The sequence below is a fragment of the Amblyomma americanum genome, chromosome 11 (genome assembly GCF_052857255.1).
Source record: "Amblyomma americanum isolate KBUSLIRL-KWMA chromosome 11, ASM5285725v1, whole genome shotgun sequence".
In the NCBI taxonomy this organism is placed as follows: Eukaryota; Metazoa; Arthropoda; class Arachnida; order Ixodida; family Ixodidae; genus Amblyomma; species Amblyomma americanum.
This window is the reverse complement of record NC_135507.1, coordinates 13,025,650-13,039,900: the sequence shown is the minus strand read 5'-3', so window position 1 is coordinate 13,039,900 and position 14,251 is coordinate 13,025,650. Positions and strand designations below refer to the sequence as shown.

Sequence of the window (14,251 nt, the reverse complement as noted above, 5' to 3'; positions counted from 1 at the left end):
TCATAGCCGCTTATACAAGGTATGTTAATTTCAGGTGGCCTCTTACTCTGACGATGGACATGTGGTCTCCTCTGCTTCAACTTGCAGGCAGACTGAGTCCGGGCAGGCAAAGCCGCTCCTCAAGCCCGCAACGTGAAAGCAGGTGCCGCGGCCTCAACGACAAAGCAGGTGCTTTGGGCTCTGCAACGGGAAAGCAAGTGGCTCCCGCAGAGACACCATCGAGGATACACGAGGTGCCGCGGATCTGAGGTAGGCTTGGCTGTTAATGCAGGACCCATTTAGGGGCACCTTCCCGAGAATTTTGGCCAGAGTTGTAGAGCCCCAAAATTTTACATCGTGAGGGGTCAGGAGAGTGCATTTAGGAAAGCTTAACTGGAACTTGTCAATTTTATATTATTGCTGTCTAATCATACAATTCGTCCGTCGCTATAGTTGAGCTCGTTCACCACTATAGTTGCTCTTCTTCAATTACTTTGTCGGCGGTACTGGCGAAATTATGCACTGAATTTTAATTAGTCCTCCCTGCTCTTCTATTACGTTTATTTACAAGCGGGGATGTCTCCCTAGGCTGGCGTACTGTGCTTACGTCGATGAAATTACTTGACGACCACGCCCGCAATCCCAACACCTATAAAATTGAGGTAGCTTTGCGCAAGCAGATATGACATGTAACAATCTTCCTGGCAAGGAACGAGTCCATGAGCGCGGTCTTCACGGGAACGCAGCGCCGAAGTTCTATCCCCGTCTTCTGGCGGTCGGCATAACTTTGTTGTATTATGCACAAAAGCGGTTAGTGATTCAATATTCAAGGCCCTTCGCGTCACGCACAGCGCTCTTGATTTGTGCTCCCTGTGGCCACGACAAGTATCGATTGCAGTCCAGAGAGCACTGCTGCAGTTTATTGAATGTAGATCGTGTATTTCAGGCGTTTTAGATCATTTTAGCTCTAGCAATAAGTGGCGCATGGTTTTATATTTTGCTTTCTCGAGGCGATCGGAACAAAGGTTGGAACAAATGTATGCCTGTCAGGACGATTCTGGAAAGGGGCTGCGTGGCGCACGAGGCGAATGCGTCTGCAGCGATCATTCGAGGAATGCCGAACAATCGTTGAAGGTTGAGGCTGCTGACGTCGAAGACCACTTTCTGAACACTCAACGATTTGGCCTTGACTAGGCGACACCCTCTTCCCTACTTTCTTGCCGGCCCACAATAGTAAATGGGAGACCGTGCGGATGAGATAGTCGGCAGCAAACTGCGCCTGCTAAATACGATCTTGAATGAATGCCAGTCAACGTGGACTCCAAGAAGATATTAACGCAGTAGCGTTAAGGCTCCCGTTCTGCCAAAAATCTGGCGGCGTCGTCGGCGTAATCGATGTGATCGTGCAATTCCCGGAGAAGGAACTTCGGTGGGCCACCGAGGTCACGTTACCTTGTGACGTCATGAAAACCAGCCCACTGGATTGTGAGCAAACTGCCCACATTGGCAGGTGGCAGTTAAATTGATGATTGGTCGCTAGACGTAGCTTAGGAAGAGTAACCTGGGTCGCACAAGCCACACCGGCGGCAGCACCTGTCATCGCAGAGCAGTGGCACATTGCTTAACCACTGCACTACTGCTCTATGAGTGGTATGAGCTCTGCCATGGATCCATTATTGTAAAGTAGAGGAAGACCAGTTCTGCATACATACGGTCATTAACCCATTAACACTTTTGTGTCATGCCCTTAAGGCTGAGCTTAAGTGTCCCCTCCAATTGTTTGTTGTATTTCTTATACGCCCTCGCACTGGAGAAACATTTCGCACACACCTTTGTGTTCATGAAACAGGGAAAGCCTATTAGTGAACTATAATGAGATGCAGTCAGAATAAACTATATGTTATTTACATTCCATTTCATTCATTCATTCATTCATTCATTCATTCATTCATTCATTCATTCATTCATTCATTCCATTCCATTCTATTCTTTCTGTCAGCCTTCGCACGTTATTACAGGAGTGGAAAATTCAAAGGAATGCACACCCAAGTTTTCTATAAGGAGCAAAGCCAGTACTAGGTTTGTTGTAGTTTGAAGTTTCTAAATGAAGATGTCTTCAGAGGCCTGCGTGTCCATAGCCGCTTATGCGCCATAAAATTTCCCAGCACACAACACTCGCAACGCGCAACACGACACAACCAGCTGTTCTGGCGCAAAATTCTCGAGCACACTTGTTCACTCTCTTGCGTCTGTAGTTGATTATCTGTTGCTCTTGCTCCCCACTTCCATCTAAGGCGGCAACAAGGCGATGGACGTGGCCAGGACACACGTCCTCCTACCCACCCGTCCACCCGGCAGCAAGAGCTCCAAGAGGTCACCGTTGTCTCTCGACCTGGTAAGCTGGATGATAACCATTCCGCTTAAGACATCGTGAAAAGGTTGGAGTAGCAGGTAACACATTAATCCGCCTCCAGTTGCACACAACAAAAGCGGGAGGAAGAATACAGGACAAATCTCCAGACCCGTTGGTTTGCCCTGTTCTTTTATGTAATGCGTTAGCACTAGAACCCCCATTATCGCAAAAAGTGTCCGGCGTTGGCATGTCAAGCCTTGGTAGAGAGGAGGCAAATATGAAGAAATCATCGATGATAGAGGGAAATCGCAAGAAGAGTGTGAGGTGGGGGCGACGAATGTTGATAGGGAAACGTTATGCGGTGAGAGCAGGAGAAGGGGGATAGTAGGAAGTGAGAGGAAGAGGGAAATAAAAAGGGGAGAGAGGGTGAGTAGGCGGAGGGGATGGATGAAGCGATGGGAAAATCGGACTGGTCGAATAGGGCGAAGCTTGGTAAAACGGGAAAAGTTTGCTAAATTCAATCGGGTTGGTCGTCGAAATTGGCGCATGGGCACTGTGCTGTCTCACGGGCAGCAGCCTGATTTGCGTTTGTGGTGAGGACGTGAATTGGATGAGAGGACATTTTTGTAGGGTTCGCTGACACTACTTATAGTAGAGAGGCATTCAACGAGGACTGCTGGTGGCCTACCTCTGTCCTAATTTGTTATTTTGTATTTCGCGTTGTTTCAGGCGTGGTTTTGTATTTCGCGTGGTTTCAACAAAACCTGTCTTCTCATTTTATTTGTTGCTAATTGCGCCTTATTTTGCAGCTTTTTTTGTCTTGTTTGCATGGCTCCTGCCGTGGCCTTTAAGTCTTTTTTTGCATCTGCGCCTCTGCCGTTCCTCGCTGTGTTTTCACTTAACGCATGCCGTGTCTATTTCTTTGGTTAGCGTTTGATTTAAAATTACATAATTGTTTCTTTTGTTAATCCCGTTCGTTTATTTCGATTAGTTTAAACCCGTGACACCGATGCTTAAACCTGTTACAGCGATGCGCACCTGCTACAAGCGATGTACTCGACCTTTCCAGGCTGCCTCACTCAAGCAGAGACTGGCGTTTCCACTTGATCCCGTGGGAAAGGAGGGCGCAGTGCCTGGAGGACATGAAGAGGCCGCAGCAAGAATGCAGGTGGCGCTGGCGACCACGCTCCGCCCATTTGCAGCCGGGTGCCTCCAGTGAGTGTTCTAGTAAGCTTGCGTTCGGTGCTTGGCACATGGCTTCGATTGCCGCTGCGCTGGTGAACAGCCTACCCGTTAACTGCTTCACTGAAATCTCGTTAATTCATGCTCGCTTAGATCGAACTGCCGGTAAAATCGAACCGCAATGGCACTGGTGTCGTCAAGATGTCATGTGTTCGAAACTAGCACAATTTTAACAAATTTCCGGTCTTTGAGTTCTATTTATTTATATTCGAATGCAATAAAAACAAAAGGCGCATTAAGCAATCCGTTATCGAATCGGTGGAACCGCACTTCGCCGATGTCGAAATGCAAAAAATTTAGCTGCTTATTGACATTGCTGCGCTCGGTAAAGACTGTGAGGTTTAAAATTACTGCCCTCATTCGTTACGTCTAGGCTGACACTGCATCTGTAGATTTTGTGCGTAAGAATTCTTCCAGTAAATAATTGCAGTGTGTGAACTCATGCTTTTTGAAGATGTAACATTGCCTTCGAATCTCCACCCTATCAGTTATGCTTATCACACATGGGCGTTAATCAGTCTCTCGTTAGGCTACTCGGTACGGTGTCCTGGTTTACCGTGCTACTCACGAGGATTGAGGCTGGTCTGTTGGCCTGATGCGATGTTTTGGCCGAGGCGGATAATGACTGCCCACATAAAAAAAGATATACTCCTAACACACTCAGAATCCCATTTAGAGCCTCAAAGCGCGCAACACTGCAGCGTTGGGAAAGTGTGGGACATGTCGTAAAAGCCCATGCGACGAAGTGTGTTACACCCAAAGGTACGCAGTCATATGTCGACATAATATAGGAATTCGCACATCTGCGCTTTCGTACCAACCAAGTTGAACCTGAACCATACTAGAGGCAGCCTTTATTCGTTGTTTTCTTCCTGCTTAGCTGGGTTCTATCTCTGTCAAAATCATATAGTAGTTCGAATGCAAAATAAAGTAATAGGACTAATATGTGCAAACTCTTTTTGCCAAACCAGACGAAAGAAATGCACAAAAAGGTGCAGTCTCGTTATTCCCATGCTACGAAGGGAGAGCGTGCGATTAGGCTTAGCATCAAGAGTTTCCTGACCAGAAATAGGCAGGGTAAAACAGAAGCGACGGACCACCCGGGATAATGAAACCAGTAACAAACTGTCCCTGGTTAAGGCGATCCTGGGCAAATGGAAGCTGTGCCGACCGCAAAAAAATGCTTTACCGAGGTTAATTTATGCTTCTACGTATCGCGCGCATTTGCACTGACCTACACAATTCTTAATAGCGAAACAAGGAAGGCCTGCTTTTTTTAGCTATCTGGAAAGACGGTCAGAGTGAACCATAGTTTATTTTCGCAAAGAATAAAGTTATTCTGAACTGAACTGCACTGGAGAATCTGGAAAAAAAATCTACACCTGATTGTTAGTGGAGAATGGAAAAGTAGGCTCGTCGCGAATTGTTAGGCTCCTGAAAGGAAATGTTCTAAACTATAACACTGCACAACGTCCAACTTTTTCCAACCATGTCTGCTTACACGGTGTAGAACCCAAAACGGACACACTCGTGCCTCTCGTTTCAGAATGCTGCTCAAGCGGAAAGCCACGGGAAGGTCGCAACTGGAAAGCAGGTGGTGTCAGCGACATTGCACTTCGGAAGCAGAGTCAGGTAGGCCTGATGACCCTGTTCAAGAGACGTACGAACCGATTGCGCGTTGTTTCGCCCCGTCTCCGAGGCGTCGCCACAGTCGTCGCGCGGTTTCGCAAGTATTACTGGGAGTCTGGCCGATGGCGCAGCCAATAGTAGAGAGTTATAACATAGCGCGATCCGCTACAGTGATCCGCTCCCGCGAGGCGCAACTGCGCATGCACAGATCGCCCTGGGGACGCCAGATGGCGCCACGTGCCCGTCAGCTGCGTGCGCGCCAGCCGCGTCGGGATCAATCAGTCTGTACCTAGCAGTGTCTTGCGGTAGCGGATCGCGTTATGCTATAACTCTGGGGGTAGCGGTGTTGTCTGCTGCTTTGTCTGCTGCACATGTGCAAGCCCGTTGCGACGGCAGCCAAATAGGAGGGAAGCATGGGGGAGCCGGCTTCAAATGACTTAACCACCTCTCCTGAATTCTTTTCTTCACCCACTCCGTACGGCGTTCAGGGTGGTGTCATACGATTACTTGTTGCACATAGCTTGCACGGGCTAAAGTTGGAGGCTAGCTTGTGACAGGGATTCGAATCGATGACATATGCACCTTTAATTCTTTGTACCTCTTTCCTTAGCCGCCGCGCTGGCTCAGTAGTTATGGCACTCGGCTGCTGATTCGAAAGATTCGGATTCGATCCCGGCCGCAGCGGTCGAATTTCAATGGAGATGTGTACTGTGCAGTGTCAGCGCACGTTAAAGAGCCCCAGGTGGTCGAAATTTGCGGGGCCCTTCACTGCGGCACCCGCCATAGCTTCAGTCGCTTTGGGACATAAAAAAAACCCCCAAAACTATAAACTATCTTATTCAATTCTGTGCTTTGGGCTCCTTTCGCCCCTATTCATCAATGTTTGTTTGGCTTGAACACTCTATAATGTATCCATAGGGTGCGGGTCGCCCACCACTTTCATTAATTGGGGCCAAAATGCATCGTCGGTCATAAATTTCGCCCTTTGGCGGGAAGCAAGCAATGTTACCAGACTAGAATACCCGTTGGCCGGACGGAAATGACAACTGATAATGCTATCACATTGCCAACACTTAATGGAATGATGTGTCCGTGCGAATTTTTTTGTGGTTCTTTATCTTCACAAGGAGATTTCACCTTTGGTAACACGCCGGGTCCTCTGCTCGTGCGACAACATCGGTTGGCTCAATGCGACCTCCGAGCTGACCGGTCCTTCTGAGCAACAATATCCCGGTGGACGCGTTTCAGACTGAGCACGTGGTACACTTCGCGCCATTTTGATTCTACTCGCCACACAAGGACGCCCTTTCTTTCCAGCATGGCCTCCTTCCTCGGGGAAAGACTTGCGTTACCACTGCCTCCCGCCGAAATACCGCACACAGCCTGGAGAGGATGCACGTTGTGTGACCGCGGCGAGAAAGCAGGTGGCGCTACGGGCGATGCCTGTCGCCTTCTACTTGGCCACCTCTGCAGGACTCACTGGTAGGCATTGGTTCCCTGTATGGTGCGTGGTCTATGTTCTGCCTACGGCACTAAACGTCAGCCGATACCACAAATGTTGGAATCTCGTTGAGTCCAAATCGCGTAATTCGAACTGAAGCTTCCGTCTCTTTAAAATACCCTGTATTTGTGAAAATGCGAGCCAATGTATGGTTCTCTTCGAATGATATATGTTCGGCTTAGCATCACTACGATGTCTAGGGTTTTACCCCATTGTTGCAAATGGCTCTTAGTGATCCATCTCTTGAAAATCCCCATATTTTTGAAAATGCAAGGCAATATTTGGTTGTCTTCGACTTCGAATCATGAATGTTCGGCTATGCAGCAAAAAAAAACTTTATATATATATATATATATATATATATATATATATATATATATATAAAAAATTAAAGTTCCCCTATGCACCTTGGTTTCGGTGACTGTTGGCTCCCTTCATAAATTTGTCAAACGGGCCCCTCATTTCCTTTAACTTCTCTGCTAATATATATATATATATATATATATATATATATATATATATATATATATATATATATATATATATATTATTATAATTATTTATATTATTATGTTATATATATTATTATTATTATTCTTATATTAACATAATAATATAAATAATTATAATAATAACATAATATAATAATGTATTATATAATAATATAATATAATGTGTATATATATACATTATATTATATTATTATATAATACATTATATTATGTTATTATTATAATTATTTATATTATTATGGTATATATTATTATTATTATTATTATTATATTATTAGATTATTAGCGACACGATGGAAGTTTCTTAACCATGTTGTAAACCTTTGAAAACGTCCAGTTCCCGACACAATGAAAACGTTTCTGGCATCGTGCTTGGCACTTGATAGCCTTCATAGCAGCCGCTTATGCTTCGTGAAACCCAAAACAGGACAGATATATTCGTCTGTTCTATGTACATACAAGAACTGCTTCTTGAGTGCAGCGTAATAGATGCAGAGTATGTCGAATCCGAAATGATGTCACTGCTATTCTGTACAAGTGCTATCCGTTAAAGAGATTCGAGGTAGAGAATGCACAGGCTCCCGTGAACTTAAAACGGCAGGGCTTATTTCTTGCGTATACCGTTCAAAGTGAACCTGAAGGCGGATTAAGGGAGGTTATACCTTGATTCTTCCAGGGAGCGTCGGTTGAGAGGGCCGCCAGTAGCAGGACACCTTACTTAAATAGCTTCCCGCGGCGACCCGTTCTACCTGGCAGTCGCGGGGCAGGTTGGGACGTTCGGGATCACGGCGGAAGGAAAACTCGGAGGGGCCCTCGCTATCAGAGCTGCATGCCAAAAAATGGTACCAGAAGTCACGCGCTCCCGGAAGGACTACTGGGAGTCTTTTGCCGACGGCGCAGCCAATAGTAATGCACTGCGCAGCGGCGTCGTCTGCTGCAATGCCTGCTGCGCATACGCAAGCGCGCTGAGGCGGCGGCCAAGTAGGGGGGGGGGGGGGGGGAGGGGGGGGGGCTGACACAAAAATGTCGCATCACATATGATCGCCTACAGCGAAATTTTTCTACAGCGAAAACTGTTGTAGCTCTAGCTTAACCGTATAGTCCTGAATTATGCCGTGGAATCTACGGCGTGAGCCGTAAAACATGAACTTAGTAATGCAATTGAATCGAATTTAATTCACTTATATTCCATTTACCATGTCCGTGGTAGGTGGCAAAGTGGAGAGAGAATGGAAGGCGACTTGGGGCCAGATCAGATTCAGTGGTTTGCATGAGCCCGGTTAGGCTTTCTCTTGCGTCTGACGATGCCGATTCCACTGTAGAATGCAGGGCGTAACGGCTAATTCACAGCTATAACAGCTTTCGCTGATTATTGCACTAAGCCTTAACTCTACGGCTCTTTTAAAGTTGTCATCTTCTCAGCTATTTTATGATTAATTGTTAGTTATTTTGGGTTATTGTGGATGGCGTCCGTGTGACGTGCGGTCTGAAGATTTTAGGGCTTGCATTTTTTACGACACAGATTTCTCGCTGCTTTTTGCGAGACCGCTTCGCTATTATCGCTTTATAAATCTGATGGTTTTAGTGCGTAAGTACTGGAGCTGGAGCTTGACAATTTTGCCGTTCTGAGTCCGTCTGGTCCCAGAGGGCCGACCGCGGCAGGTGACAGTTCATTTATTAATGCGGAAGCATTTCTAGGCTATGTCGGCGAGGTCGTGTCACCCAAATGTGTCCGCAGCGATTGTGACGTTCCCAGGAGAGGTAGCATCAGATGAATAATTGTGATCGATAGAGGACGATGTGGGGATGATGCGCGAAAAAATTGATGTCAACAGAAAGATTAGTTAATTAATTAGAGCCAATAATGTAAAGAAACGTCGAAATAGCGAAGACGTCGATATACTGAGTGGATGGGAAAACAGCAGTGGACAGCAAATTAGTGGAGAAATAGGCAAAGATTTGAAAATAAAGTTTGAAATGGATTGCAATGTGCCTGATTTGTGGCAATTAATCGAACAAAAAGTTTGATTGGCATAGATCAATTAATTCGGAACAAATGTCAATGGACGGTTGAATATATAGGCTGGACGGGTTTAGTAAGTAGATGGGAAAGCAACCATGAAAAGAGCGACGTCAGCCTCAAAAGCCCCACTGGCGGCAGCTGCTGCCATCCCAGGACAGTGTCACATCGCTTAACCACTGCACCAGGAGTGGTATACAGACTCTCAGCGACCTATAAATGCAAAGTCGAGAATAGAAAATTCCGCATATATGGGCATTAACCTATTACTGCAATCACGTGATAGCCGTGAGGCAGAGCCGGAGCTTGAGTTCGATATCATCGATATTTTTCTGAAGCCTGTGTGATTTTGAAAACCCAGCCTCGAACCTAGAACCAAAGTGACAGCGCACCTAATTTGCATTCTGCCTAACCAGGCTAAATCGTCCGCCATATTCTTAGTGATGTAATTTTGCCACGGTACCGAGACCACACGGTGGTTCCCGCGGGCGCTAAATAAATATTGGTTATTGTTATCAGTGTCGGCTCTATTTTTGGCCGTCTTATTGGCCCTCTCCTTCCAGCCCGGCCTCCTTGCTCCGGGGCCGACCCGTGGAAATAGCAAGCGCAGCCTGGCCTTCTCTGCTCTCAGAGGCCACAACTTGGAAGCATGTGGCGCTGCCCTCGACTGCCAACTTCGTGTTGGAATGAAGCTCGCGGCCCCCGACGTCCGCGCTCTTTGGCCATCTGGCATCAAGGGAGCCTGGTAGGTTTCGGCTCACTGTCGAACGCGCGGACAGATTTGCCGCCGTGCCGCTATACCACAGCCGATTTGTGTATTTTTTTAAATTCACCAAAGTCTGCGTTAATGGAGTATTACACGAAGTTGGGTTCAGATATGATTTTTCGATTGTGGTCGTGAATTGCATAGTATGCTGACAGCGTAATATGCGCACAGCGCGGAACTTCAACAAAGTTCGGCGGTATGCGTAGAAAAATGACCTTTGAAACGTATGGGCGCGCCAGGGGTTAAGGGGTTTACCGTGGCTGTTTTCCTAATGGCGCGGATGTTTAGGAAGGTGGTGCTTGATAGCAATGTATGGCAGAACCTGTGGGAAACAAATATGTGCTTCGCACTTTACGATGGGACGCCAAGGTGTGAAGGTCAAGCTTAAATTTTGAGAGAGGGAGAGAGAAAACTATTTGCATAAAGATCTGATGACCCATAGCCAAAGCTAGTTCGGGCCCATTGTCACACATGCTTTGCAGCAGAATAATAAGCTAGAAATCAAACAGCGCAAATACATGCCAGTTATAAGACGGAAAAAGAGAAACCAAACCAGCAAACAAAACAAGAAACAAGATCTTGTAACTACTACATATTACTAAGAAAAAATATTTTCAGAGTATTCAAATTTGCTAGCTGTTTTGACATCAGGAGGGACGTCATTGCAAGTTTTAGCACCATAGAACCACACAAATGCGGTAAAAGCAGGTGGAAAGGTACGATTTTGTATTTAATCGAACAACTTGATTTGTTTAGCTCACCGAGCATCGGATACAAAATTTGCACACTGAAATTCTACATCACATTCTGTGCATGGGTCTCAAGTGCTACATGGGCAGGAAATTACACGTTGGCGCCGTCAAATTTACGTCAAATTCATCCTGGACGGGCCGCTCTCAGTTCGAACTTTGTGTGTCCAAAGAAATTTTTCGCCGCCTTTCAAGCCGTGCTACTGAAACGCGACATCAGTACAAAAAAAAAATCTGTTAAAGTGATCCGATGTCGTGGGTTGTAACCACATTTTAATGCAGAGACGATGCAAATGTAGCCCCATGTTTAACTTTCTGTGTATGTTTGCAAACACCACTTGGTTTAAATGTTAACGAACCACTACACTACATTGTGCTTGGTTTCTTGTGTGTGTATTTAATGTATTTAATGGCATCACCCAGAAGCCTTTAAAGTGCTGACGCTGCAAAATCTCACAGCTCCTAGCTTTGGTGCGATTCTAACTGATGACAACCACCTCCTCCTTTTGCCAGGTGACAGAAGAATAGAATCGCGTTATAGGGACCCATTGGTGTCATCAAAAGCTCCTTTCAGCGCCAAATACGGGAACGCACATGTACCCCCTTTGCCAAAAGTAACCGAGCAACAGGTTCTTGCTTCTCAGCCGTATAACCCCAGGTGGATGAAATTATCTGGAGCCCCCCACTAGGGCATCCCTCATAGCCTGAGTCACTTTGGGACGTTAAACCCCATAAAGCCAAACGTGAAACCGAACTGGTCAAATCTATTATCATTTCAAGTTTTATCCAGTTATGGTATCCTTTTATATCAGTTTTTCGACCCACTTTATGAGACATCTTTTCTTTCCAGCCGGGCTGACCTTTGAGAAGATACTTGAGCTTCCTTGCGGGAAAACCAAGAGCTGCCTTGATAACTGCAGCCATGTCGGGGCCCATGAAGCCGCAACGTGCAAGCAGGTGGCGCTCCCGACGACGACGCCGCAGCTTGAGCTTGGGAGACACATTTCATTTTGGTAGGCCTTATTCCAGTGTCAAAAGCATGGCCTCAGTTTCCTATGTGTCAGATAAGTGCCACCACTATTACTAATATAGTGAAGAGCTGTTAATGCGAACTAGCTTAATTCGAACTGCCATTTCTTTTTCTAACTCCTTGGCTGCGTCAGAATCACACGTATTCCTACACTGTATTATTCAAGGAAATTTTCGGTCCAATTGGATTTCAAGTTACCAAAATTGTACTGTCGATAGGTAAAATTTATACAAAATTTTTTAATGAGCGCGATGTCGTGGGGTAGATACAGCAGTTGCTGCTTGGTCGCAGTGGAAAAAAACAATGGAATTGTTGGTGTGCCGTGACTTGGTAGGTATTCTTTAAGGAAGGAAATGTGTTAAACAAGCTTCAAATCAGAGGTCCTTTCATAGCCAGCATATCTCGAACAAAAATTTTGAAAATTGGAAAATTCTAAGATTCTGTCATGGAAATATTTAAATTACTGGTTCATTCTTCTGTTATAAAGCAAAATATTTTTTGAAGTGTTTTCATCGATGGCATCGAACAGTTAAGGCTCTCATAGAAAACCAAAGGGGAACGCATTTGTCGACAGCAATGATAATAGAAAAAAATTAGACTGCCAGAAAAAAAGAAAGTACGATTGCTGTCGGGTGATCTGCTGATATATTGATTATTATAGTGAAATCTTACATTATATGCAAAAATTGCGTTCATACGCGGTTTCCCGCTCAAAAATGCTTTTGTACACAATTGTTGGGTATGAGTCCTTTAGCATAAAAGAGATTTGTTTTTGGCACAGAATAGGCTTAGTCATGTTATGTTCCATAAAAATTGAACGTAGCGCAGCGTAAATGTAGCTCCGTATTACATTTTCTGTGCCCGTTCAAGAATGGTGCGTCATTTAGAGCTAGTCTGACCACTCCCTACATCCTACCTGATATCTCAAGGGTGCAACTCCTAGGTAGGAATCTCCTTAGTAAGGTATTTTTGTTCTCTCAGTGTTCAGTTTTTGGGAGGGGTGGGGAGACATCCCATATTCTGTTGGACCAATATTACACACCCTAGTCTACTGTGGCAAACTTACCGGATGTTCTTGTCATACCAGTGTTGCTTATCATGGCACTCTCTTGCACAGCCCTGTTTTCTTTGGTTGCACTACGCAAGATATTGTCATAGAACTTGTCCTCTTGATAAAACATCTGGCAAGAGGAGGATAGAGATCCTGTGCATAAAAAAAATTGGAGGAAGCTTAAGCTTCGCCTGTTAGAATGGAACGTGACAGGGTGTTGCGGCGCTGCCAGGGAGTCCACAGAACGCCATCGCCCGGTCGGCGCGTCACCTTGCCCCTAGGAGAAATCGCATACCTATAGGTTAGGTTAGGTTACTCATGTCAGCATCAGTACACAAAAGCGTTTCAAGAAGTCAAAGACCGCAACGCATTCACTGGGTACACTTTTTACGCACTTCGAACCAACGAGTCTTCCTAGCTGTTTTGCACGTGCTCGCCTCGCAATCTGAAAGACCCGAGTTCGATTCCGCATATCTTCACAAAATTTATTTGGAGATTCTTGTGTTTCAACGCTGACAACGCCAACAATAATGACACCGGCTTTTCTGCAACACCAGCTCCTCAATGCCATTGCGTTAATACTTCATCCTTAATACTTAATCGTGTTAATCTCATACTTCTGCTACACATCGTATCTGTGTACCTGCACTGCAAAACAAATCTTTTTCTCTGTGAGCAGCACAACAAGGCTGATATTGAGGAGAATTGTGATTGAAGCATTAGCATATTAAAACTTCCGTGAGTTCTGTGCATTACTGCGGCCGCGCAGCGCAAGGAACAATGCATGCAGCAGTCTTGCCAGGAGCTAGGGGATTGTCGCCTGAAGTTGCAGCGTGCTGCCTGAAACAGAACTCCTTTGCACAGATATTCTGGGCCGGAAGTTTTGTGTCACGATTTCAAGCATTATATGTGTTGGACATGGCAGGCATCTTTGGAATGCGAAAAGTTTTGCGAACACTTTTAAAAAATTTTAAATGTATAAGGTACTCATTAGTAAAAAGGAAATATTTTCAGCCGGAGAAAGATTTCAGCGGCAGTGGACGGCAGTTAACGTATACGTATTTGTTGCTGCGTAAAGCTAGTAGAGAGTTAACTAAGAAGAAAATGGCAGATTTAATGGTATGATGAAATGAAGAGTGCAGTACACCTACAGGTGAACATTGGTGTAACGAAGAGCAAGGATCCAGCAATTACTTCGTTGTAGCTCGTATTGGCCGAGCTTCCAAAGGGAATCGTCATTCCTTCACTGTATCCATTATTTCGTTATAAACCTTTTCGTTATAACGAAGTTTGACTAGAAAAACCCATCTGGATACACGCCACCAAGAGCGTTTTATCGAATTGATTTCAGGCCGGCTTCGTGCTGGACCACACATTACGTAAACTTTATCAATACTCAAGAAGCAAGAAGAAAACCTC

The 14,251-nt window shown here is 45.4% G+C and overlaps 1 protein-coding gene across 1 annotated transcript; it reads left to right on the top strand.

The window, feature by feature from the left end:
• The first annotated feature begins 96 nt into the window (after window positions 1-96).
• Window positions 97-11,758, top strand: LOC144111351 (uncharacterized). The gene is made up of 7 exons (XM_077644623.1): window positions 97-249; window positions 2,274-2,374; window positions 3,402-3,547; window positions 5,121-5,206; window positions 6,521-6,685; window positions 9,800-9,981; window positions 11,602-11,758. Exons 2-6 carry the CDS (start codon window positions 2,288-2,290, stop codon window positions 9,835-9,837), a joined length of 522 nt encoding a protein of 173 aa, XP_077500749.1. The 5' UTR covers window positions 97-249; window positions 2,274-2,287; the 3' UTR covers window positions 9,838-9,981; window positions 11,602-11,758.
• Window positions 11,759-14,251: the final 2,493 nt, after the last annotated feature.

Bases quoted from the DNA above. Each gene is read 5' to 3' on its own strand.
- LOC144111351 (XM_077644623.1), top strand. From the start codon at position 2,288: ATGGACGTGGCCAGGACACACGTCCTCCTACCCACCCGTCCACCCGGC. The intron at 2,375-3,401 runs GTAAGCTGGATG...CGACCTTTCCAG, and splicing joins CACCGTTGTCTCTCGACCTG to GCTGCCTCACTCAAGCAGAG. The intron at 3,548-5,120 runs GTGAGTGTTCTA...CTCTCGTTTCAG, and splicing joins TTTGCAGCCGGGTGCCTCCA to AATGCTGCTCAAGCGGAAAG.